General features: G+C 32.7%; 1 protein-coding gene across 1 annotated transcript; it reads right to left on the bottom strand.

Moving 5' to 3' along the window:
* Window positions 1-1,632: 1,632 nt before the first annotated feature.
* scg3 (secretogranin III) lies at window positions 1,633-27,606 on the bottom strand. Its single transcript, XM_073850505.1, has 12 exons — window positions 27,220-27,606; window positions 25,264-25,316; window positions 24,541-24,571; window positions 24,239-24,463; window positions 19,054-19,196; window positions 18,693-18,839; window positions 18,357-18,612; window positions 16,365-16,481; window positions 11,153-11,236; window positions 10,932-11,042; window positions 9,418-9,507; window positions 1,633-2,498 (listed from the first exon to the last, which is right to left on the bottom strand). The coding sequence occupies exons 1-12, from the start codon at window positions 27,302-27,304 to the stop codon at window positions 2,380-2,382; spliced, it is 1,461 nt and encodes a 486-aa protein (XP_073706606.1). The 5' UTR covers window positions 27,305-27,606; the 3' UTR covers window positions 1,633-2,379.

Here is a 27,606-nt window from a genome sequence, read left to right as displayed (position 1 = left end):
AAAAGATTCTAGTAAAGAAAAAAAGTCATTCAGAAAGCATCTTAACTCTTAGAAGAGGTTCAAAGTTGTTAGGAGTATAGACGAAGACTTTAAAAAAGCCTAAGAATTTCTTTAGCAGTGGATAAAATTGACAAAACATGAAGAGTGAGAAGAAATATATTGCACACAATGCATGACAGTAGCTGCTTTTCCAAAGCTTTGGCGCTATTTTATAAATGTTGATTGAAAAGTATTGCGAAATGACGGCGTTTCCATTAACCGATGTTATGCGACTGAAGCATAATTTTTTCTCGCGCGATAAGTCATGGAAATGGATTTTTGTGGGATTTTGGCTATATTTAATCGAATGTTACCTTTAAATGTGAAAAAAAAAAAAAATGTTTCCATTGCTGTTTTGCGAAATATTTTGCGAAACCTCATGTGAGCGTAAACATTATATTTTAATATAATTTGAGTTTTTTGCTCAATTGACTTGTTTAAAGAATAACTAAAGAATTATACTTCAAAAAATGCTTTTATTACTCAATTTTTTTGTAGTTTCCAGCCAAAATATCAAAAAATTCTTAAATCAAGAAGGATTTTCTAGACAAGTAAACATTATTGTTTTCTTTTTAGAAAAAAACTAGTCAAAATTGAGTTTTTGCTTAGAACAAGCAAAATAATCTGCCAATGGGGTAAGCAAAAAAAAAATCTTATTTCAAACAGACAACAAGATTATTTTTCTTACCTCATTGGCAGATTATTTTGCTGGTTTCAAGCAAAACATACTTAAATTTGACTTGTTTTTACTCATCTAGAAAATCCTTCTTGATTTAAAAATGTTTGGATATTTTGGCTGGAAACAAGAAAATAACTAAGTAAGAAAAGCTTTTTTGCAGTGTAAGCAACATTAATACTGTTATTTTCCTAATTATAAAAAACTGACCCTCTAACACTAGCTCTCTCTATTCTACGTCTATGATCTACTTTTTATTTATTATAAAAAAAAGACAACCACACAAGTGAAGTAATTCACAACTGAGCTAAATGTTACCAAATTGAGCTGAATAGTCAAACTATTCAAACTGGATTTGTTTAAAGAAAAAGAATTACACTTCAAAAATGCTTTTCTTTCTTAGAATAATTTTTTGTCTTGTTTCCAGCCAAAATATCTAAAAATTCTTTAATCAAGAAGGACTTTCTAGACAAGTAAAATTGTCTTGTTTTCTGAAAAAAAAGCCAAAATTAAGCGAGATTTTGCTTAGAACAAAGCAAAATAATCTGCCAATGGGGTAAGAAACATTTATTTATTTCAAACAGAAAATAAGATTATTTTTCTTACCTCATTGGCAGATTATTTCAAGCAAAAACACACTTAATTTTGACTTGTTTGTACTCGTCTAGAAAATCCTTCTTCATTTAAGAATGTTTAGATATTTTGGCTGGAAACAAGGCAAAAAAATCTAAGTAAGAAACGCATTTTTTGCAGTGTAAGCAACAATAATACTGTTATTTTTCTTTTTTCTTTTTTCTTTTTCTTTTTAGAATTATAAAAATCTGACCCTCTAACACTAGCTCTGTCTATTCTACTTCTATGATCTACTGTTTATTTATTATTAAACAAAAAAAAAAAAGACAACCACACAAGTCAAGTAATTAAAGAAAGGCAATGTTTAATAGATTTTTGGAAAAAATCACAATATTTACATTTAAAAATACTTGATTGTTGTGAATCTATCGCATGTGGAATATACAGAGTCAAATAGTGGAGAAACAAAACCAAACATAAGATAGAGAAGGGAGATATAAAGATATAAAGACTGCCCCCTACAGACTGGGAGACAAAACAACAACAAAAGGAAAGCAATTCACCAACAGTCGAGCTGATTCTGATTTTTTTTTTTTTTTTTTTTTTTTTTGGTTGATTGAGAAACAATAATACAGATTCATCTGCTTGATCAAATGAGAGGAGAAAATGCTATACACCGTATATGAATGAATGAATGTATGTTACGTACAGATATATGCGTATGATGCTGTAAAAGTCTATAGCAAAAGAGGGACAGGTGCAAAAGCTTCTATGTTCGCTGATTTGCAAGTCATACCAAAAAATCCACTGAATTTCAATCTTCTAGGTAGCCAGTGCTGTTATTCTTTCCTAATGCGTAAGAACACTTACAACTCAATGGTGATTTGTGGCTTATCTAGAACTAGTCTGTGTTCTACTGCTGACTGCACTGAGAGGATATTGCCTTCAGGAGAGAATACTGTCTGAGTTACAGACTCATTCGTACTTATTAGAAGTTAAAGCGTCAGGATCTGTGTTAGTAGGCCCGGTCCCAGTATTTAGTAGATAGTCTAACTCTTACTCTAGTGCGTGTGAAGCTGGACTTGTGCTTCCTACAGGCTTCCGTAAATTCTCTTGATGACGTCGCCCTCGTCTTTCTCAAGGATGCCTTTATCGATGTACGCATCCACCTGCTGGTCCATGAAGTCCCTCAGCTTGGAGAGGTCATAATCTTAACAAACAGAGAGAACAACACACAAACGGATCAATACTTCACTAGCAATGTAAAGAGTAAAGAGTTTATACATTATTTTTTTTCCCAGTGATGTTACAAATTTTTTAAAAAAGTAATAGCAAGTGGTAATAATAATTACAATAACTAAAAATGTAATAATGTAGTAATTTAATAACAAAGCTAAAAAAAAGTAAAAAACAAAGTTGATATTGCCCTATTTAAACCAACCAAATTTAACAGACATCTTTCAAAAAAATAAAAAATAATTAATGTTACTTCATTACGTTAAATATGTATTTGTGTGTAAACTTTTGTAGATTTTTTTTATTTTATTAATAGAAAAATATTGTTATTTGCTCAAATTGCAAAAAAAAAAAAAATTGACTGTGAATAATGTGATGTGGTGCAATATTATTGTATGTAGTAACTAAAAATATTAATTAAAAACAACAATTTTTTTTTTATAAATGTATACAAGGAAATAATTAAATATATTTTTTATTGGTATTTCTATTCGATTTATGTCTAAAATGCCTCATCAAGCTCAAAAGTTCAACTCTATTGGACTCATGGTGATCTATTTTTTTAATAGAAAAATAATGCAATAATATTTGTTAGTTGTGTTAAATAACTAAAAATATTAATTAAAAAATGACCAAAATGTTTATTTCATAAATGTATACAAGGAAATAATTAAATATTTATTTATCTTTTTTATTGGTATTTCTATTTCTATTGTATTTATGTTTAAAATGGCCTCATCAAGCTCAAAAGTTTACCTCTTCTGGAAAAATATTGTTCTTTGCTTAAATTGCTGAAATATTGACTGTGAACAATGTAATGTGGTGCAATAATATTGTATTAAATAACTAAAAATATTAATTAAAAATGACAAAAATGTTTATTTTATAAACATATAAGAAAATAATTCAATATTTTTTTTTTTGGTATTTCTATTATATTTATGTCCAAAATGGCCTCATCAAGCTCAAAAGATTTTTAATAGAAAAATATTGTTCTCTGCTCAAATTGCAAAAAATATTGACTGTGATTAATGTGATGTGGTGCAGTCATATTTGATTAAATAACTAAAAATATTAATTAAAAATGACAAATGTTCATTTTTTAAATGAATACAAAGAAATAATTAAATATGTATCTTTTTATTGGTATTTCTATTCTATTTCTGTTTAAAATGGCCTCATCAAAGACCAGATGGTGATCTCTTTTTTTGATAGAAAAATACGGTTAGCTCAAATTGCTAAAATATTGACCGTGAAAAATGTAATGTAGTGCAATAATAGTGTATTAAATAACTAAAAATGTTAATTAAAAATGACAATTATTTTATAAATGTATACAAGAAAATAATTAAATGTATCTTTTTTTTAATTGGTATTTCTATTCTATTTATGTTCATCTCATCAAGCTCAAAGGTTCAACTCTATACTGGACTCATGGTGATCTTTTTTTATAGAAAATATTTTTTTTCCTCACATTGTAAAAATAATATTGTATTAAATAACTAAAAATGTTAATTAAAAAAATAAAATGTTTATTTTATAAATGTATACAAGAAAATAATTAAATATCCTTTTAATTGGTACTTCTGTTCTATTTTTATTTATTTAAAATGGCCTCATCAAGCTCAAACTCTATGCTGGACTCATGGTGATTTATTTTTTAATAGAAAAATAATGCAATAACATTTGTTAGTTGTATTAAATAACTAAAAATATTCATTAAAAATACAAAAATGTTTATTTTATAAACTAAAAATGTTAATTCAAAAAAGGACAAAAATGTTTATTTTATAAATGTAAGGAAATAAACATTTCTTTTGTATTTATCTTTCGTCAAGCTCAAAAGTTCAACTCTACTGGATTCAAGGTGATCTATTTTTTAAGAGAAAAATATTCTTTGCTCAAACTGCTAAAATATTGACTGTAAAATGTTTGTGAATAATACTGCAATAACATTTGTTAATAGAGTGTTATTTTTGCACTGAACTTCTGTTTCGTAACATTTTAGACCTCTCGAGGGTGGCAACAAACATGTTTCAGATGAAAATGTTGAGTGTTATATAAATCTGTGAGTTGGTTTAAACAATGTAGTGTTTGACGCTAAATGAAAGGCTAGAACCTCACATCATTTAAACAAACACATGATGGTCTGATTGTATGTTTTCGGTCTAGAAATGTTGTTGTTCTAATGAGTGGATGTCAAAGATCATCCATAAATGCCTGTGAGTGTGTATGTAGTGGTGTTAGAGCTGGACTGTATGGGAGTGGGTGTGTGTGGGAGAGAGCTGAAAGCCAAAAATCGCACTCAGCAGTAAATATGTAGACATGCATTTCCAAATCCACAAGTTTTGGCACAGCATGTGTGTGCGAATGAGTTTCGAGTACATTGTGTGGGCTGAAAAAAACTGAGCGTGTGCTGGTGCGTGTTTTTGTGCGTGGGCTCTGGCAAAATTAATAGAGCAGTGGATTTGTCCTACACTGACCACTATTACAATCAAATAAGACTGGACAGTCCTCACAGAGTTCCTTCCTGACTCAATCGTTCTCTATCGGCGGCCGTAATGACTGTGACTCATGTTGTATTTAAAACTCTCACACGTCTTCATGTGTATGATTAGATTAGTATAGTCATGTGACCTCTGCTGTATATTAACTATTATTAGGTTGGACTGAGAAACCTAGGATAGTGGCAAATTTGTAAAAATGTAGAATTACAACTAATTACCATTTGGGGTGAAAGAAATTAATCTTTTAATATGTCATAAATTGTTTTTTGTTGTAATATGCCTAACAGGATTGTTTAGTGGGTGTCTTTTGTAAGTTAGGGAAAAATGTATGATATTTATTTTTTGCTCAGAAAAACAAAAATGGAATTAAATTAAACAGAAAACTTTTTACTTTTTTGAGGGGAAAAACAACATTTTAAAGCAGTGTTACACTTTTTTTGTTTTTATGCTTAAGCTCTTTTTCGTCTTTCACCCACATGCATGTGTGTGTATTTATATAGGCCTATACAGTACATAATAAATATTCACAGTACACACACATATATTATATAAACAAAATCTTTCATTTTGGATGTGTTTAATCGTGATTATTCATTGCCTAGCAATAATATATATGTACATATTTATTTATTCATTCATTTATTCAGAACTAGCTTCACTTTTTTGAAAACTTAAAGTGTTTTGTTAAATATGCTTGTTCTATTCCTATTTCTAGGTCTAAGTAAATCCCATTGGCTTTAATATGTTGTTATTTAAAGACTTTCTTAACATTAAAAAAGATTTAAAAAAAAAAAAGTTTAAATAAATATCTCAATAAAATGTAAGTAAATTTCAAATTAAATTACTTTGTTTTCTTTTGTATTTACAAAATGGCCATATTTCACCCCCAAAACAAATGAAACCATCAGACCATCAAAGTATTTGTTTTTCAAAAGAACTAAACACATTTTACCTCTATATATTTCTTATTACATACATTTTTACTCGCATTGCTGTAATGTAAAAATAATGTGTTTATGCATCATGGAAATATTTGTTTTACCATACTGAATTTATCATGATCTAACAACAACAAAAAAGCATCACATTACAGTAATGTAAATAGTCTTTAAACAGGCTTCATTTGCTTTACGCAGAATAATTTTCTTCTTTTTTTTGTGATAAATATGATGTGCACTGCTTTTCATACTTTGATTTTTTTTGTCTTGTTTCCAGCCAAAATATCTAAAAATTCTTAAATCAAGAAGAATTTTCTAGACGATTAAAAATAATTTAAAAGAAGTCAAAATTAAGTGAGTTTTTGCTTAGAACAAGCAAAATAATCTGCCAGTGGGTTAAGCAAAAAAAATCTTATTTCTAATGAAAACAAGATTATTATTTTTTTACCCCATTGGCAGATTATTTAGCTAGTTTCAAGCAAAAACGCCTTAATTTTATCTTGTTTTTTCTGAAAACAAGACTATAATTATTATTAGTCTAGAAAATCCCTCTTGATTTAAATTTTTACTAATATTTTGTCTGAAAACCAGACAAAAAAATCTAAGTAAGAAAAGCATTTTTTTGCAATGTGGCCATGATTCACCCGTCTAGACGGTAACAGTCTGCCTCTAAAAATGTGTTTCGAATATGAACAATAGCACAGTAGTTCTCATCTCCAAACACACCCTGATTTGGTGAGTGGAGCAGATGAAGTCTGAAGGACACAGACAGTGTTAGAGTCTCATGCTGGCAGGTATGAAGAGAGGAGTACACTGATCTTTTGTCAAAAACACAGCAGACTTGCAGTGCTGCAACACGGCCAACCTCATCAAAGCGACGCATATTCATGAGCGCTCTCACCCACGCTCATTTTAATTGCAAATTAAGAGAAAGAAAAGAGTCTTTAATTTGACTGTTTATCCCCATGTTTTCATTGAATCGTGTGTAACCCTGGGTTAGGGAGAAATACTAACAGCTCTAAGAGAGAGACCAAGAGAGGCTCTAAGAGAGGCTGTTTATCACAGATTTCCAGCATGTTTATTAATACTAGTGTCATTTCCTAAATCTAAACACAGCTCTGTCAATTAATTTTGAGCAAATATTGTGTAAAATGGGTGTTGATTAGAGATTGACCGATATATCGCTTTACCGATATTGTTCCCGATATTTAAGTATTTTACCATAATCGGTTATCGGTTTTGTATTACTTTGTTTCCTTTGTATTTTGTCATAACTTTTTGTTGCAATGGCCATATTTCAACCCCAAAACAAATGATAAATGAAAAACAAATAAAGGGACCACCAGATTATTATTTTTTTGGGGATAGAAACATTTCATAAGAACTAAACACATCTTACCTCTATATATTTCTTATTACAAAAGTACATTAATTTTCACTTGCATTGCTGTAATGGAAAAATAATGTGTTTATGCATCATGGTGTCATTTCCTCAATCTAAACACAGCTTTGTCAATTAATTTTGAGCAAATACTGTGTAAAATGGGTGTTGATTAGAGATTAACCGATATATCGCTTTACCGATATTGTGTCCGATATTTAAGCATTTTACCATAATCGGTTATCGGTTTTGTATTACTTTGTTTCCTTTGTATTTTGTCATAACTTTCACTTGCATTGCTGTAATGTAAAAATAATGTGTTTATGCATCATGGAATTATTTGCAAACTTCAATTGGTTTACGCTGAATAATTTTCTTCTTTTTTTGTGTTAAATATGACCTGGCCATGATTCACCCGTCTAGACGGTAACAGTCTGCCTCTAATGAATGTGTTTTGAATATAAACAATATACTAGTTTATCACAGATTTCCAGCATGTTTACTAGCAGTACGGGATGGTATACTAGTGTCATTTCCTAAATCTAAACACAGCTAAATATTGTGTAAAATGGGTGTTGATTAGAGATTGTATATTATATTATATTAGATTATATCGCTTTACCGATATTGTTCCCGATATTTAAGTATTTTACCATAATCGGTTATCGGTTTTGTAATATTGGATTCACTGATAAACCTTAAATTATATTAAAATATGACCATATAGCCATTATTTCGCTAAGACACATATAAATAAATACAAATCTATGAAATTATTTATTATCTCAGCAAGCGATCGCAGTTTCAGTCTAGTTGTGTAAATGCATAGATAAATAGCATTTTGTCAGAATCTAGAATGACAAAAACATTAGTAATTCTGATATAACATACCAGTTGAGAAATGCAATAAAATACAATGTTTTGTTTGTTATATTCCAGTATTCCAGAGAGTATTCAGTGAATTAACATTATCCAGTGAAATTTTATTTATTCTTTATAAAAAACAGCTTATAAACCCACTAAAACTGTAGTTTAAAATGTTGATACGACTCCCTATTTTTTCCATTTGAAAACATTACACATTCTACATTTATTTAGCTTGTTAGTGTTGCAGCTGATGCTTTTTATGAATAAAATGTTTTTACAGTTGTAATATGAAGATTCAATTTAACATGAAACACTGCTATTTTTAACACTTTTGAAGGTGACGTAAAAGGAGGAAAAATCAAAGTGAAGTATGGACTTCACCTAAGTGTAATCTGTGTTCTGAAGGATCTTTAGGCACGCTTTTGCTTTTTTTGGGAGAGTAAATTAATATCGGTTCTGCATATCGGTTATCGGGCACATAAACATGCAAATAATCAATATCGTATCGGTTCTAAAAAAATAAATAAATCAATATCGGTCGATCACTAGTGTTGATGCTCTTTCTTCTTGAGCATTCATACAAACCTTTATCTATAACAACCGTTTGGGATAACAGTCTTAATGAGGATGTGCGTGTTTTATTTTCCGATCAGGTCTGGCGTGTTTAAATTGTCTTTTAAACGCCCCAATCATCAAATGATTCATGGCAAATTGCAGCATACTTGACTCCAATGAAACATTTTTATATGAATCTGTCATCTTCACCTAAGCGTAATCGCTGTTCTAAAGGATCTTTAGGCACGTTTTTGCATTTTTTTTGGGAGTGCCCCTTTCTTTCACCGCTTCGGATCGTTTCATATTTGTTGGGATATGTTTGAAAAAAGGGTGCTGATTTATGTGTAGGTCTACATATAATCTTTCTACTGTATTATGCAAAAGCTGCACGCCAATATTACACTAATTCAACCACTAATTAGCATGTAGAAATTGATTTCTGCTCTAATGCCGTTTAATTGAAATAACATTACAAACAAAACCACATCAAAATAAAAGGCACAGCACATATCCTGCTAGCTTCAATCAGGATTAAATTAAGAGAAAGCAGAGCACATACTTCAGTTCATTTCAGCAGCTGTTTAATAACAGAGCTGTGACTGAAAGGAAAAGTGTTTGTAATATTAATGTTTCATGAACATTTACCTTCTTTGTTGCTTTCCTTGTTGTGTTTTTTCAGCCATTCAATGTTCTTTCTGATCGCCTCCAGATAACTCTCAGACTTCCCAGGATGACCTGACAGACAGATATGTATTATTATTAGTATTACAATTATTGGGCTCCAGCATCTATCTCCATGATCCTACAGCACAATTAATTGGAGAATGGACAGATGGATTATTATACTATATTTTAGTTTCCACACATTTCTACATATTATTTCTTCTTCTTAATAAATAGAATCATGGATAAATGGATTTGTTATTTGTTTAAATATACTTCTATATATTTTTCTTCTTATTATATTTTAAATTTATTATTTTTGTTTAAATAATAATAATTATTATTACATAGATATATAGATGGATTATTTTTACTTTAATGAGAATAAACATTTCTATATATTTTTATTTTTTATTGTTAATGTATTTTAAAATATATTTTAAATATAATTTTTTATATATTTAATAAATAGTATTAATAAATAGATTGACAATATGGATAGATTATTATGTTAATAGTTTGCTTTTACTAACATTTATTTATGTATATTTTTATATATTCATGTATATTATTAATATTTTTATTTATTTTAAAATATATATTTATTATTACTCTTATTATTAGTAGTACTATTTAATTTAAAAAATCTTGTAAGAGTAAATTTTATGGGTCTGACTTCCAGTCTCATCCATCTCCAGCTATTTTTATCTGTTCAAAACAGTTTGTTTTGCAGCTTGATTTAGCAAATTGCTGTGTTTTACCATATTATTTTAATGTATTATCTTAATTATGAGCACACTGGTTTGAAATGCAAACAGTTTTACCATTTACTGACCGTTGTTGTTCTTCTCCTTATTTCCCTACAGTGGATAATGAACCGGAAGTCTTGCACATTCACAGAAAAAGGCATACTTCCACAAGGTAAGGTGAATAATATATATACATTATGTTTATACATCATCTGCCATGTTCATTTTGTTGTACGAGAATAAAAAGCTGGATTATTAGTGGTTTTAATGAGCATCTTTCAGTCATCAAACAAAGCTGTGCACAGTCAATTTCGTCATTATGAGCGTTTCTTTAGTAACAAATAATTTCCGTAAGTGCCTAAGTTCTGAGCTGTCATCTCATAATTGTGGCAATTCAAACATGAAAGCAGCATTAATGTTCAACGGGTGTGTTCTAAATGCTTCTTGGGTAATAAACGTTGGTGATTATCACAGCTTTTAACAATAATGTACAGTACATTTAAAAAAAAAATCAATAAAAGTCTCCCTGAACAGGGCCTCATAACTGTATTCATTACAGTTAGCCGACTGTGAGCGTGTTACAGCGATGCCCTCAATCCGCCGGCCTGCTGCAGAGTCTCCCGGGTTAGTGTTCAATTCTTCATACAGGCTTTGAGAGTCCTGTTAAACCGCTCTATTACACTAGCTTTCATATCATCCCAAACCAGAAACACGTGAGGGTGACACAGGATCCTTGTGCATACTCACTGATCTCTGCAGCAGTCTGGACATCTTTGGTTGAGTCTTTCAGAGACTCATACTCCTTCTGCATTTTGGCAGCTTCCATTTTGGTGTTGTCATCATCATCCAATGCTTTTCCTGGAACGAGTGTGTGATGAAGGAGAAAAAACGGTACAGTGATGCCAAAGTCTTCCTGAGCAGAATCTGCAGTGATGACTTGCAGTTTGCAGTGTTATGATATGCTTTACCTGTAGGGGGCGTAATGCTGAGAGGAACCAGAGATTTGCCCAGCTTGTTCTTGGTCTGCAGGGCAATCATTGCATCCAGATTTTCTGTGTGAAAAAACATATTTATAAATACAGTGATGTGTTGTAAGCATTACAAACATTTTGGAGACCATATTTAACACTTTGCAGTAAAGCTGCAAAACGATTAGTCACAATGAATCAATTCAAAATAAACGTTTATGCTTACATGTTATATGTGTGTGTGTACTGTGGATATTTATAATTTGTATATATAAATACACACGCATTGAAAAATATTTGTGTCTTGTATGTAAACACTTGTATATAATTTATATTATATACAGTATATTATATATACACGAAAGTGTGTGTATTTATATATGGGTCAAAGATGTAAAACAAGTTGTTTGTTGCCCCTCCCCCCCAAAAAAAAATTACAAATCTGTTTAATTTCATTGCATTTTTGTTTTTGTTTTTCTGAGCAAAAAATAAATATCATACATTTTTCCTAATTTACAGAAGACACCCACTAAAATGTCATTCAGTGTAATAATCTTGTCAGGCATATTTACAACGAAAATAAATGTATTACATATTAAAAGATTAATTTCTTTCATGCCAAATACTAATTAGTTGTAATTCTTCATTTTTAAAATTTGCCACTATCCTAGGTTTTGCCTATTTATCAGTAAGATTTATTTACTCATTTAAAACACAATAAAATTTAATATGCTCACTTATTCATTTATATATTGTAATATGCGCAAGTCAGAATAAGCATGTTGTTTGAATTTTTACATAAATATTGTGTCACACTGAGTGACAATATAACATTAATTCAACTATGTTTGAAATTAATATTAACATTACATAAGATTAATAAATGTTTTTGCCATTGTTAGTTCATATTATCTAATGTTAACACATGAAACCTTAATGTAAAGTGTTGCTATTTTTCATAGCTGTATAATATTAATTTACAATATTTAGCCTTTTCAGATCAGTCTGTGGCTGTAATGGACTGATAAAAATGCATATTTAGCCACAGTAGGCAATGATTAATAAAACAGAGCACAATTTTATTCTACACAAATACTATCAGCGTAACAGACGAATAAAGACAAACTTTAGGTTGGCTTGAGAAAGCCTAGCTTGAAAGTTTAAGCTGTAGTAAGCATGATTCTAACATTTTTCTAGCATGTTTAGTATGTTTTTAGCATGATTACCTAGTTACTAACTGTTATGACCCTGTTTTCCCCCTTCTCTGATTCTTGGTGGCAGTATAACTTCTATGTGTGACATTGCTGCCAATTGAAATACTATGGGCAGAGAGTATAAAAGAAGTGGCTGATTGTTTCCACGTCACTCCTTCTGGTGGAACTTTGGCTCAAGTCTTTTGCACAACTCTCTTTTGTCGTTTATTCGTTTTTCAATATTCTTTACCCCATTGGAATTTTTTGTGTTTATTTCAATCCCTAGACATTTGTGTTTTTGTTTCTGTAATCAATAACGTTTTCCTAATAAATCATTTTTGCAATTTAAATATTCTTCTGTATGTGTGATCCTCTTTATGTTACGGTCGGGAACGAGCTGGCCGTGACATAACATGTTGCTAGCATGATTAACATGTTACTAGCATGATTAGAAAGTTACTTGCATGATTCTAGTTGTTAGGCTTGGCTAGATAGTTAAATAGATGATAAATATGAGATAGAACGGAAATTTGAATGGATTAGAAACAGTACATAGAAGGGAAGGCTTCTAGCTTAAAAGCTCTAGGTGGAGTAGTGTTCAGAAATTTAGTCTAAGAAGAATAATAATAAAAAGCTTAAGTAGCAGATCAGTAGGTTGGCTTTCTCAAACCAACCTAATCATAAAAACTGAGTAAATATTAACTAAATAGCGTAAAAAATGACAATGCAAAATAAGAAAAATTCTGGGAATTTATTTTTCTAGTGAATTTCTAGTAATGTCTATTTCATCAGATTCTGAGGTCATTTTAACTGGTCAGAATGATCTGTGGCAACAGAGTTTTATCCAGCACTCTGTATGCAGATGTGGATGTAGGCTGTACTCATTAAGCGTTGTGCACACACTTTTGTGTCTTGGAGCTGTTTGCCGACGACAAACACACATATTAGTGCAGAATGATAAGAGCCTCATCTCATGTTTAAACCACAGCAGATCAATAACCGGCCGTATCCTGGCAACACACCCTGACACTCCATTTGATCTTTAGAGCGCTGTCATCATGTGGCGCAGGTTGCCAGAGTAACCCCATTATTACGCAATGGAGAATTCCAGATTGTTATCTGTGTTCTATCATAACGACCGCGACCATCTCGTTAGAGAATTAATTACATGGAATGAAAGACAGAGAGAACAAAGAGAAAACACTGGATGAATGAAACAGGATGCTGTTTGCTTGAGCAGATGTCTTGAACATATATGGGCATCAGACGGACATGGCTTTAAATTTATTAGTGACAAAATGTTAAAATGTTTTAAAATCATTGCAATCACAAATTCATTCAAATAAAATGCTGTGAACAATGTCCTACTTTTTTGTGAAAATCTTTTTTTTTTTTTTTACTAAACACCTGCAATCCAGTTTTTTTATTTTAAAGCATTTTTGTGTCTAATTAGTAGCATTGGGCTTGTTACTTTAAAGTAATTAGTAATAGTTACTAGTTACTTCTCACAAATAGTAAATGAGTTAGTAACTGAGTTACATCATTATAAAAGAAACTAATTACAAGGGTGAGTAAATTTTGTGTTACTTTTCAAATATGTCAAATAACTTGGATGTCTCCAATATCGAATAAGTTAAATGGGCACTAAATAGAATAAATTATTATTGTAAAACATTGTACACTAATCTACACTTTTTAAAATAATTTTTCTTTTTTCTTTCAAATTCAATAAATTATTGTAAAAATGATTTGTTGAGTCAGCTTAACATAATTTGTTACTTGGCTGCCTTAAAATTTTAAATTGAGTCAACTCAAAGTTTAGTCAACTTAAAATATTAAGTTGCACTATTTGACGACTTAGATATTTTAGTTGATTCCGCTTAAAATTTTAAGGCAGCTGGGTAACATACCCAGCTCTTAAGTTTAACAAACCAAATTTAACATTGTGCTTCTAAGTAAATGTTTGCTGAGTGGTCCTGATGGTTGGAAACTATAGCAAACAATATACATGAGTGAACACTTCACCTTTACATCATGTCATAAATGGCTCACGTAACAAACACACACCACTGCCCCACTACGTTTTTAAACAGAGTGACATCTGTGCTGTTGTAAGATTTGTGAGAATGTTTTCATATAGAAGTTTTACATTAGAAGCATATAAAAGTACAACTGCTCTCTCTCTCTCTCTATCTGTCTCTTTTTCAGGCTGGACAGAACTTTATTTCAGGAAGCAAATGCACACAAAAGCCTTCAGTCACACAAAGGGTATCTTAGGGATTGCCCACGCACACATACATCATGTCCTTCTAACAAGCATAACAAACTACCAGTTACAAGTATTCATCTCTGTCTTCACTAAAAGAGAAAACCCCATCTGTGACACAATAACAGTCACTCAGAGCATATTTGAAGCAGACAAAATGTTCTCTGGTTTCTGTCAGAGAGACAGCTTATGTGACACATTGTGCTGCTTAGGACGCAAAACTGAGGGGACAAACTCAAAAAAAAAAAATGAACAGAGAAATCTCATGCTAAAAGGCTTTCAGGGGTAAAAAAAGTATTTTTGCTCACACACACACAGATCAACATAAAATGTTTTTACCCTGATTTGATCCAACAAAGGTTAAATTAGAGACTAAACCTGTTATTATATGGCTATTTCTAATTAATGTGTTAGAATTTTCATTAGTTTCTGCTTAACGAAAAAAACTAGGTCTGTATTATAATAAATAAAAATATGATAAGAAATGCTATTTAGCATCAAGACACCAGAAGGCTTCAATATTAATGATCGACCAATATTGATTTTTTTTTAAACGATAACGATAGCAATTATTTGCATGTTTATGTGCCCGATAACCGATATTTCTTTATAAGTCCTTTCCAGTCTTTTATGTTAAATTTAATCTTCATATTACAACAACAACAAAAAAACATTTTATTTATAAAAAGCATCAGCTGCAACACTAACAAACAAATAAATGTAGAATGTCTAATGTTTTCAAATGGAGAAAATAAGGATTCATGTCAACATTTTAAACTACCGTTTCAGTAGGTTTATAAACGGTTTAATATAAAGAGTGAAGAATAATAATAATAATTGACTGGATAATGTTAATTAATTCATTGAATAATAATTTCTGAAATGTTGGAATATAACAAACAAAATGTCATATTTTATTGCATTTCTAAACTGGTCAGAATTACTAATGTTTTTGTCATTCTAGATTCTGACAAAGTACTGTTTATCTATGCATTTACACAGAACTATACTCAAACTGTGATTGCTCACAGATAATAAATAATTAATTTCCATAGAGTTATATTTATTTACATGTGTATTAGCGAAATAATGGTTATATAGTAAATGTTAATTTAATTTAGTGTGTTTTAAACGAGTAATTCTTGTTAAAAGTCACTTGCGGTGAAAAGCAATATGAACGTGACTTCACAAGACTAATAGAGATAGAATTAAATTTAGCGCTTTTATTTCCAACACACGCTTATCCGTGGCTGTACTGTTTAATTCATGCTAAGTTACGTCTTGGGACAAGACTTGAGGGATTATTTTAGCCGAATCCGACTTCATGAGACTAATGATGAGCATATAGACAGAGAGAATTAAATTCTGCTCACTCATGGCTGTATATTATTTAATTCAAGCTAATGTATGTCTTTATTGTGGCAGAACTTGACAGAATATTTTGTGGCTATTTCTTAGAGCCAAGCTGCATAAACTAGCTACATATCAGACATTCATATAACACCAATATGTGCATTAATGGCTGTTATGTTAAATAAAGTTTACTAATTACAGCAAAGCAAGTTCTTTACCTATGCACACCATTGTTGTTGTCTCGTCTTCACTCAGATGTGCAGCAATGGCGATTTTATCGGTGAATCCGATATTACAAAACCGATATCAATAACCGATATCGATATTCAATATTTAAATAAAAAATGGCCCAGCCTTACTCATTGTCAAAAATAATGTGAACCAATGACTTTGCTCTTACCCAGGTAAGACACTCCTTCTTCAGGTGTGATGGTTCCATATTTGACCATCATCTTCACAAAGTCGATCAGTGTCTTCATGATAGTTATCAGGGTTTCTCTCTCCTCCTTATCTTGCTCTGTAAAGTGAGAGCAGAAGGATGTGAAAGATTAAGCGATGAAACCAGGCTTTAATCTGGATTAAAGTGGTGTTTGCTGCAGAAGAGGAAATGTGTTTAACAGATGGTGATGTTTCTATAGACCTTATAGCTGCTGATTTACTGAATGAGCTGTGTCGTGTTGTGGGACAGCGTTATTTACTTGGCATTCAATGGGACTGTCACAAAGATGAGGGGATGAACTCAGAAAAAATGAACCGAGAAATCTCATGCTTAATATGGAGGCTTTAAAAAAGGCTTTCAGGTAAAAAAAAAAAGCCTTGTTGGTGTTTTTGCTCACACGCAGATCAACGTGAAATATTTTCACTCTGATTTAAATTACTGACTAACCCTGTTATTACATGGCTATTTCCTGTAAATGTGAGACACCACTATTAGTGATCATACTGGTGACAATATTGATTTTTTTAAATCATTATTTGATTATTTTTGTGCCCGATAACCGATATGCAGAACCGATATTTATTTACTGTTATAAAGTGAAGTCCATACTTCACTTTGATTTTTCCTCCTTTAAGTCGTCTTAAAAAAAGTGTTGGAAATTAGCAGTCTTTAATGTTAAATTTAATCTTTTTGGTTTTAATCAAAAATATCTTAAACTGTGTTCCAAAGACAAACAAAGCTTTTTTATGGGTTTGGAATGACATGGGGGTAAGTGATTAATGACAAAATTATTTTTTTCAGTAAAGTGAAGTGAAGCATTTCTGAACAGTTAATTTAAGTAACATAAATTAATTTAATTTGTGGTGAAATGTGTGTCATATTGTTAAATATATTTGTAATTACACATTTATAAAGATGATGAAGATCATTATTATTTCAGTGCACTTAAAATGACACACAATTGGGGAATACAAAAAGCGATTCATCCTAAGGAGGCAGATCGACAAAGGAAGTGCCCAAATAGCTTGTATCAGGCATTGTTAGATGAGTACAGGCTAGAAAGGGAAGATCAAGAAAGAAAGAAGAACAACATTTTTTTTTTTTTAATTGAGTCAAATAGTGTCGAAAGAAGAATTAAAGATAATTTATTACCCCTTGTCATCCACGATGTTTATGTATTTCGTTCTTCAGGAGTAAATAGTTTGTTAAGGAAAACATTCTAGGAATTTTCTCCATATAGTGGACTTCTATGGTGCCCCTGAGTTTGAACTTCCAAAATGCAGTTTAAATGCAGCTTTAAAGGACTCTAAATGATCCCAGCTGAGGAAGAAGGGTCTTATCTCTCTTATCTTATCATTTTAACCTCAAACGCTCGTCTTGCTCTGCCTGAACTCCTTTTTCCTGTTCGAGACATTTAAGGAATGTCAAAAAACTCCCATCTTATTTTCTCCCTCAACTTAAAAAATCATTTCAAAATCATCCTACATCGCTGCAGAAGTACCGACCCAGTGTTTACAAAGTGAACATGCAAAGAAGGTCAAACACCTTAACAAAAAAGGTAAAACACTGATGTAGGATGATTGAGATGGGAGTTTTTCGACTTACCCAAACTGGAAAAAACAGAGTTCAGGCAGAGGAAGGTGACGTTAGAAAGTATATAAATTGTATTTTTTCATTTTTTTACAAAATAGCCGATCATTTCGCTAGATAAGACCCTTCTTCCTCAGCTGGGATCGTTTAGAGCCATTTGAAGCTGCATTTAAACTGCATTTTGGAAGTTCAAACTCGGGGCACCATAGAGGTCCACTATATGGAGAACACTCCTGAAACATTTTCCTGTAAAAACATAATTTCTTTATGACTGAAGTGAGTGACAGAGTGTGTTGTATCTTGCTATATTCTGTCATGTTTTGTAATTTTTTATGTTGTGTTGTACTGTGTTGTGTCATCTACCTGAGTCGAGGCTCTTGAGGAGTCTGTAGAAGTTGGGGAAGAACTGAAGGTCCTGCAGTCCGTCTTCAGGGTTCAGTTCGTTTCTGTCATTGCCGTCGCTCACAGCGTCCCACGAGTCTTCAGCCCTCACTGTGTCATCTTTGCTCTCCTCCTCCTGTTCTTCATCAGCATTAGCATTATCACCACCATCATTATCATCTTCATCACCACCTTCATCCTCCTCATCATATCGTCGGCTGGGCCTGTCTTCCTCATCCTGAAGAGAAGAATCCAAGCAAATATTTGTGGGAAATCATCACAAACATGCATCTGGTAGAAACAGTCAGACACTCGTACCATATTGTTCTGAGTATCTTTCGGTGCATTAACAGAGTAGTCCATACTGAGGTCTCCAATCATGTTATCTTTGGCGTTTTTGGTGATCAGATCCTGCAGGGCTTCGGCAACCTCATACTCCAGCGTCTCCGCCTGACTGTCTGTGATCTGAAGGCCAGACAAAAGCACACAACACCTGCTAGAACAATCCATTCACAATGGGATTATTGTATGACAATCTATTTTCCATGCTATCTATGCTGGTTAAACTGGAATATGTTTCCCTAGAGGAATTAATACATTATGTATGATGTTTATTGTATGGCTCATCAAAGCGGTAGCTATCCGAATCACTGCGCACACCACACTTTGAATCTCTTACCAGACCCAGCTTGAGCAGTTTAGACACAATCCTGTCAAACACTCCTCGGTCGTCTTCTTCATAGATTTTGTTGGCGATTTTCTGGACGATATCGTGAGCTGTCAGAGGTGTCCCGTCCAGCTGCCGAAAACTTTCAGGATCATCTGAAACAGAACACATGAAATACTTCACATCACTTCAGTAACACAAATTTATCAAAACTAACTTATGCTTATAATAAACAGAATATTATCATCTGTTTGATGTGGACACGTTATTGTTCTGTTTTCTTACGTAACTCTACTGTATCCTCTATTTTGTTTCAGAAAATAAATCCGTTCAAAATAAATCAATATTTCATGTCCATTTATTTATATACTGCTATGGACACAACTTGACCATCTGGGCCTCAATGTATTTTATATATATATCACAAAAGTGATTTTATGTCCATAGAAAGCACATTAAATGTAAGTAAAGTGTACTTTAAGGTTTCAAATAAGTTTTTGGAGAATAAAATGTCACAATTTGGCTTGAAATAATGTTACATTGTCATTTAGTATAACACAATATTTATGTGAAAATTTAATGTTCAAAAATTCAATGTTTATTCTGACTTGTGCATATTAAAATATATAAAAGAATAAGAATATTAAATTTTACTGTGTTTTAAATTACTAAATTCTTACTGACAAATGGGCAAAACCTCGGATAGTGGCAAATTTTTAAAAATTTAAAATTAACTAATTAGTATTTGTGGTGAAATTAATTTGTCTTTTAATATGTCATAAATGGTTTTTTGTTGTAAATATACCTGACAAGATTACACCAGATTACATTTTAGTGGGTGTCTTCTGTAAATTAGGGAAAAATGTATGACATAAATTTTTTGCTCAGAAAAACAAAAACAAAAATACAATTAAATTAAACAGAAAACTTTTTTATTTCTGAAAAAACAATTTAAAGCAGCATAACACTTATTGTTTTTATGCTTAAACCTTTTTTGGTCTTTGACCCATATACTGTTATGGACATAAATATATATAATTTATTCAAATTAATTTAACTCTGAGTCTATTTATTTTTGGGTCACACTTGGTGGTGAACCTTTAACCTTGGTGGTCAAAAGTGACAGAAGCTTTGAAACGTAAAAAACAAAAACAAAAAAAAAAAACTTTTTTTTAATTTTTTGACCTTTTAATCATGTCCAGGATGATTCACATACACTCTTAAAAATAAAGGTGCTTTAAAAGGTTCTTCACAGCGATGCCACAGAAGAACCATTTTTGGTTCCACAAAGAACCATTCAGTCAAAGGTTCTTCAAAGAACCATCTCTTTCTTACCTTTTCATAATCTGAAGAACCTTCTTTCGCCACAAAGAAACTTTTGTGAAACAGAAAGGTTCTTCAGATGTTAAAGGCTCTTTATGGGACCATTTAGACAAAAAAAGGCTCTTCTATAGCACTGTGAAGCACCTTTATTTTTAAGAGTGTAGCTAATGCGACAAAATTTACCAAGTGTCATCCCATTACGATAAAGCAAAAAACAAGCAAATTTCAAAAGGTAACGTTTTTCATTTTTCCCATAAATTAATTGCTGATAAACAGCAGATAAGTTTATTTACCAGTGCGCCGTATTTGAAACTTTAAAATGACTTTATCAGAAGCCTACAAGCTCAAAACTCAAAAAACAAGTAGGAGGAGAAGGTGTGAAACAGATCTGAAAGCCGGAGCTGAAACCTGCCAGCAATTCTTGTCTGTCTGTTGTATTTTCTGAAATCACACCAAAACACCTCCCACTCTGTTATCTGCCATTATCTACCACAGAGATCGACTTACACTGCCTTAACCGCTTCCAGTAAACTCACCATCTGCCTGAAACATGACACCGATCAAACGTCTGACGCTCGCTCGGACAGAAACACAGTCGGAGGTCTTTGGTGGTCTGAGTGCCTTTATTTCACGACAGGGTCATAACTTCGGTGAGGTAATAAATAGGAACAGATATTTTTATTCCTAACATCATGAGAGCTAATAAGAGTGAATGTAATTGTGACTATGCAAAGAGATTGTTATTGAAGAAAGACAACCTATATCTGACCCTGGAACCCTATATGCATTAGCAGTCATTATGCAAATACTTTAGGTTAACCAATCATAAAAGAGGGCATTTGAATAAAATCTACCAAAACGGCATATTTAATTGTAATACCATGTGCCCACCAAAGCATTTTTTTTTTCCTGAGGCTAGAGTATATTTTCAAGCGTTTCCAAGCACTGTGTAAAAAGCATTTTAGTCAGGCGTCCAATCACAGTGGAGAAGGGGCGGGGCAAATGCCATTCTGACCAATGGTCAAACATTCTGCTTGTACTATGACTGAACAACAATGGAGGAAATGTTAAAGGAGTAGTTCACTTCAAGAACAAAAATGTACAGATAATGTACTCACCCCCTTGTCTTCCAAGATGTTCATGTCTTTCTTTCTTCATTCGTAAAGAAATTATGTTCCATTATGTTTCCTCTCCATATAGTGGACTTCAATGGTGCCCCCGAGTTTGAACTTTCAAAATGCAGTTTAAATGCAGCTTTAAATGACTCTAAACGATCCCAGCCGAGGAAGAAGGGTCTTATCTAGTGTAATGATTGGTTATTTTCTAAACAAATTGACAATTTATATAATTTTTAACCTCAAATGCTCATCTTGTCTGAGTGATCCGGGTCAATGCAGTTAGGGTATGTAGAAAAACTACCATCTCATTTTCTTCTTCAGCTTCAAAATCATTCTACATTACTTTTTTACATTTTTGGGTAGAGGCCGTTTGATCTTCTTTGTATGTTCACTTTGTAAACACTGGGTCGGTACTTCTGCAGCGATGTAGGGTGATTTTGAAGTTGACATGGGAGTTTTTCGACATTCCCTAACTGTCATGAACCGGAAAAAACAAGAGTTCACGCAGACCTATACAAAATGAGCATTTGAGGTTAAAAGTATAAAAATTTTACTTTTTTTTAAACTGATCAATCGTTTCACTAGATAAGACCCTTCTTCCTCGGCTGGGATCATTTAGAGTCGTTTGAAGCTGCATTTAAACTGCTTTTTGGAAGTTCAAACACAGGGCACCATAGAAGTCCACTATATGGAGAGAAACCCTGAAATGTTTACCTCAAGAAACAATTTCTTATCGACTGAAGAAAGAAAGACATGAACATCTTGGATGACAAGGGGGTGAATGCATTATCTGTAAATTATTGTTCTGGAAGTGAACTACTCTGTTAATACCAATGTTTTGTGCTTTTCACGATACAAATCGTTGCAAAGCAGCTTTACAGAAAAGTTTCTACATTATATTTAGGAGTAGTTTATCAGTGGTAACGCAGTCACGCAAATCACGCAGATAACGCTGAACACTGTTAACTGCAATGGTTATATGTGTTGAGATCAAACATACAGAAATAAATACATAAAAATATTTCCAAAAAACGCACTGTCAATGGCATTTTCAGCTGGCTTTGGTGGACACTGCCTTAGTGTCACAAAGTAGAAAATGAATATGAAAAAAAAATAAATACGTCACAGATGTTTTTGTTAGTTTGAGTAACATCGTAGGGTGGTCAAAAAATGTTAAAAGGAATTATGACAATGACATGACCTCTTTTTGAGTCATTGTGCTATTATTGGGTTAGAAGGGTTTCTAATGGGTGTATGTTTAGTCTGACTGCCCTGTTGTAGGAGACTGTGGGGTTTAATGCTCTAAAACACTGCGTACAGAAGCCCATGAAGGGATAATCCTCTGCCTCTCTCTCTCTCTCTCTCTCTCTCTCTGTCTCTTTATCTCTACAAAATACCTCCTGACTGACCTATGGTGTCTGCCACCTGTTCCTGTATTTAGGATCGCACACAGTCACAGCGATGGATTAGCACCTTCAAAGTAGGAAGTAATTTGGCTTTTGACAGGTCACGACTAAAATATTGTTCAATGATCTTTTGCTTTTCACATTTAGAATCCATAATGTCTGTTTCAATGTCTTGAAATAGTTAAGAGTATGAGACCAACGCTCAACTCAACATGTAATAATAACACACGGCATACATACACTCCTAAGAAAATAAAGGTGCTTCCAGATGCTATAGAAGAGCCTTTTTTGTTTAAATGGTTCTATAAAAAAACCTTTAACATCTGAAGAACCTTTCTGTTTCACAAAAGGTTACTTTTAATTGACCATAAAATATCTGAGTTACTTTTCCTCCCATTTATTGACTAAAAGCTCTCCTGTCCCCATGTTGAGAGAAATTGTGAGTAAGATGTCACTTTAGTTCTAGAATAAATGTGAACATGCATTAATTCATCTCACTCACTAAAAAAACAGATACAGTATTCCTCAAAATGAATAATAACAGTAAAATTAAATGCAAATTTTATATGTTTAAAATATTTTAAATAATACAAATATCCTTTATGTATTTAATCCCATTTTATTAACCGATGTCTTTGCTGCCGACCTTCAATGATCACATTCATCCATAGTAATAAGCAAAAATTACTCAAGATAATCTAACATTTGTTTTCCTTTTTTTACTGCTGTAGAGTTGACATTTGTTCTTCTGCGGTCTACTGTACAGACGTCAATTTACTTTTCTCTAAGCCTGAGGCTTTTGCTGTGAAAAGGCTTTTACATTTGACAAAAATTGAATTTTTTATATTACAAATAAAACAAGCAAACCCTGGTCAGATTTAAAAAGTAACGCAAAAGTAACGTAACGCATTACTTTCCATAAAAAGTAACATAATTAGTTACTTTTTTAGGGAGTAACTCAATATTGTAATGCATTACTTTTAAAAGTAACTTTCCCCAACAGTGTTCTTCAGATTATAAAAAGGTAAGAAAGAGATGGTTCTTTAAAGAACCTTTGGCTGAATGGCTCTTTGTGGAACCAAAAATGGTTCTTCTATGGCACTGCTATGAAGAAGCAACTTTATTTTTAGGAATGTACTAAATGATAAGTGAAACTGCATGCAATTATAAATGGACGTCAAAATGGGTATAAACAAAACACAGCTGCTAAAATGGCAATGGTGTTCCATGCAGTGTGCTCTTTGGCAAATTTTGTAGGTCACCCAAGCATCCATGCATACAGAAAATGTATGTGCAAACAGCACTATCTAGTACACTCTTCTAAACAAGCATGGTAATTGCAATTTTTACCTTGGTATTTGTAGTCCATCCCATTCTTCGTAGAGTCGTAGTCATCAGCCAGTCTTCTGTTTTTGGTCGAGTCGGCCTCATCAGTACCGAGACGCTCATCCAGAGAATCTGAGATGGGAGTCTCGTTGTTTGACTCTTTGGACTTCTCAGCCAGAGATTTAAGGAAAGTGATGTCATCGTCCTCTGAGTTGGACTCTGCCTCAGCTGGAGCCGTCGGCTTGGGTTCTGCGTGGATGAACAGCAAACACTCGTCAGCTATCCATCAATGTGAAGCACTATGCATGCATTAGATTATATCTCACCTGTCTTCCTGATGCTGTCAGCTTCTGCAATCTGTCGGGGAAAAAAATACAAAAATACAAAAACGTCATCTATTTGTTGCCAAAGCGGTACAAAAGTGGTCACTGGGGTGGTACCCTTTCAAAATGTACACATTCGTACCTTATTTACTCCTAAAGGTTGCATATAAGTGCCTCAAACACTGGAAAAATGCTTTTCTTACTTATTTTTTGTCTTGTTTCTGGCCAAAATATCTACAAATTTTTAAATCAAAAAGGTTTTCAAAGACAATTAAAAAAAAATAGTTTTCAGAAAAAAAAAACAAGTCAAAATGAAGTGAGTTTTTGCTTAGAACAAGCTAAATAATCTGCCAGTGGGGTAAAACAAAAAATCTTATTTCAAACGGAAAACAAGATTATTTTTCTCACTCCATTGGCAGATTATTTTGCTCGTTTCAAGCAAAAATGCACTTACTTTTGGATTGTTTTTTCTGAAAGCAAGACCATTTTTACTCATCTAGAACATCCTTCTTGATTTAAGAATTTGTAGATATTTTGTCTGGAAACAAGACAAAAAAATCTAAGAAAAGCATTTTTTGCATTGAAGATTTAAGTACCCTTCGAAAAGGCACTGGCCCAGTGACAGCTGGGTCTGTTTTCTAGTACACTTTTCCAGTATAAAGTATATTAATCTGTCTTTTACAGAACATGGAGAGTAAAAATAATTTAATCTTTCTGAAATCGCACCTGCTGTTCTAATGGCTTCTCCTCGGTCAGCTCTCGGTTGTACATGCTCTTATCTGAATCAGGAAAGAAACACACACACACACACACACACACACACACACACACACACACACACACACACACACACACACACACACACACACACACACACACACACTCAATAAAGACAAATATCAATCATTGCTGACTTTAAAGGGACGCTTCACCCAAAAACTGAATTTATGAAACATGCAGTTTGGAACTACACTCTTAAAAATAAAGGTGTTTCACGATGCCATAGAAGAACATTTTTGTCTAAATGGTTGCATAAAGAACCTTTAACATCTGAAGAACCTTCCTGTTTCACAAAAGGTTCTTTGTGATGAAAGAAGGTTCTTCAGATTATAAAAAGGTAAGAATGAGATGGTTCTTTAATGAACCTTTGACTGAATGCTTCTTCTATGGCATCGCTGTGAAGAACCTTTTGAAGCACCTTTATTTTTAAGAGTAAATGCCTTACAGAATTTATGTTTTCCTGGGTGAACCATCCCTTCAGTGCATGCACATTACTAAATAAAAAAAAAAAACAGCATGATCAGGAAGACGATGAGATGAGAAAATCTGCAGGATCACTACAGTATCATGTATCAGAATGTTACATTGTAACTATAAAGTAAAGGCATGATTGCAACATTAAAGAGTTTTGAAAACAAAATGATTTTGAAAAAAATGATTCAGTGGTTGCAATCAATTTATTTTAGCTGTTTCAATAAAAAAGTAGAACTTTTGTTTATTTAAATGTAGCTAAAACAAATTGATTGCAAGCACTTACACTCTTAAAAATAAAGGTTCTTTAAATGTTTTTCACAGCGATGCCATAGAAGAACCATTTTTTGTTCCACAAAGAACCATTCAGTCAAAGGTTCTTTAAAGAATCATCTCTTTCTTACTTTTTTTATAATCTAAAGAACCTTCTTTCACCACAAAAACCTTTTGTGAAACAGAAAGGTTCTTCAGATGTTAAAGGTTCTTTATGTCATCGTGAAGCAACTTTATTTTTAAGAGTGTAAATTCAATATGATGAATCGACTATGATTCTGAATTAATCATGAAAAATAAAAATAGATATTAATATGCAGATTCTTCACTCTGTCTGTGGTTGTTGAGATCTTTGATGCATTCAGTTGCAGTCCAAACAGTCTAAGAGAAGCTGCCACCGAATAATCGGATTACAGGGCAAAAGATTAAAGGCCTTTGAAAACACAGAGTCTAAAGCTTCCTATACAATAAATGAAAACAACAACTAAACAAACCATCCAGTTCATTAACCGTCTTCCCACATTTACACGAAGTGGTCTATCAATGTGTTTTTTTTAGAGGCTAATATCTAGAGCATGGTGGATAAAATAATCCATACACTGCAAAAAATGCTTTTCTCACTTAGATTTTCTTGCTTAGTCTTGTTTCCAGTTATCAAGAAGGATTTTCTAGACAAGTAAAAACTATTGTCTTATTTTCAGAGGTAACAAGTCAAAATTAAGTGAGTTTTTGCTAAATAATCTGCCAAAGGGGAAAGAAAAAATATCTTATTTCAAACAGAAAACAAGATTATTTTTCTCACCCCATTGGTAGATTATTTTGCTGCTTTTAAGCGAAAAATCACTTAATTTTGACTTTTTTTTTTTTTTTTTTTTTCTGAAAACAAGACCATTTTTACTCACTTGATTTAAGAATCTTTAGATATTTTGTCTGGAAGCAAGACCAAAATTCTAAGTAAGAAAAGCATGTTTTGCAGTGTATTAACACAAAAACAATGTATTTATTGAAATGAAAGAAAATTCCATTTGAGAATTTCCAGACATGTGGACAAAACAGCATAAATAATTGATTAATAGTCAGGTACATCGTCTAAATTAAATATTTCATATTTTGTCATATATGGGACTGATGTATTGGACTATTTAGGCTTTAACTCACCGTCAGGTCCGGCAGGTGTGGGAAACGCGCTGATCTGCGATATTACAGCAAGGACAAGCACAAACCCAACGCGTTTTGACGCCATCCTTCAGCTCGTGTCCAAACTGTCGTCTACTTTCGAGATTGTTTTCTCTTTTTGTCTCTCTGTGGAGATGAGCGCGCCGCTGGTCTGGTTTGGTTTGGTGGAGCGCGCTGCTGTTGGCCGGATGCCGTGCGCGCTCTCAGCGCCTCTCCTCTGTACGCGCAAAGGCTTTAGTTCTGCGGGAGCTGTTGAGTCCCTGCAGTGCTGAAACCAGGTCGCTGGCTATAATTAACAGCGGATAAGCTGATGGGAGCTCCTCGTGTATAACGGGCCCTGACTCCAGCAGCTCATGGATGGAGGAGGAG

The sequence above is a fragment of the Garra rufa genome, chromosome 11, assembly GCF_049309525.1.
Source record: "Garra rufa chromosome 11, GarRuf1.0, whole genome shotgun sequence".
Classification (NCBI taxonomy): Eukaryota; Metazoa; Chordata; class Actinopteri; order Cypriniformes; family Cyprinidae; genus Garra; species Garra rufa.
The sequence above is the reverse complement of the archived record's forward strand: the minus strand, read 5'-3'. Positions and strand labels throughout refer to the sequence as shown.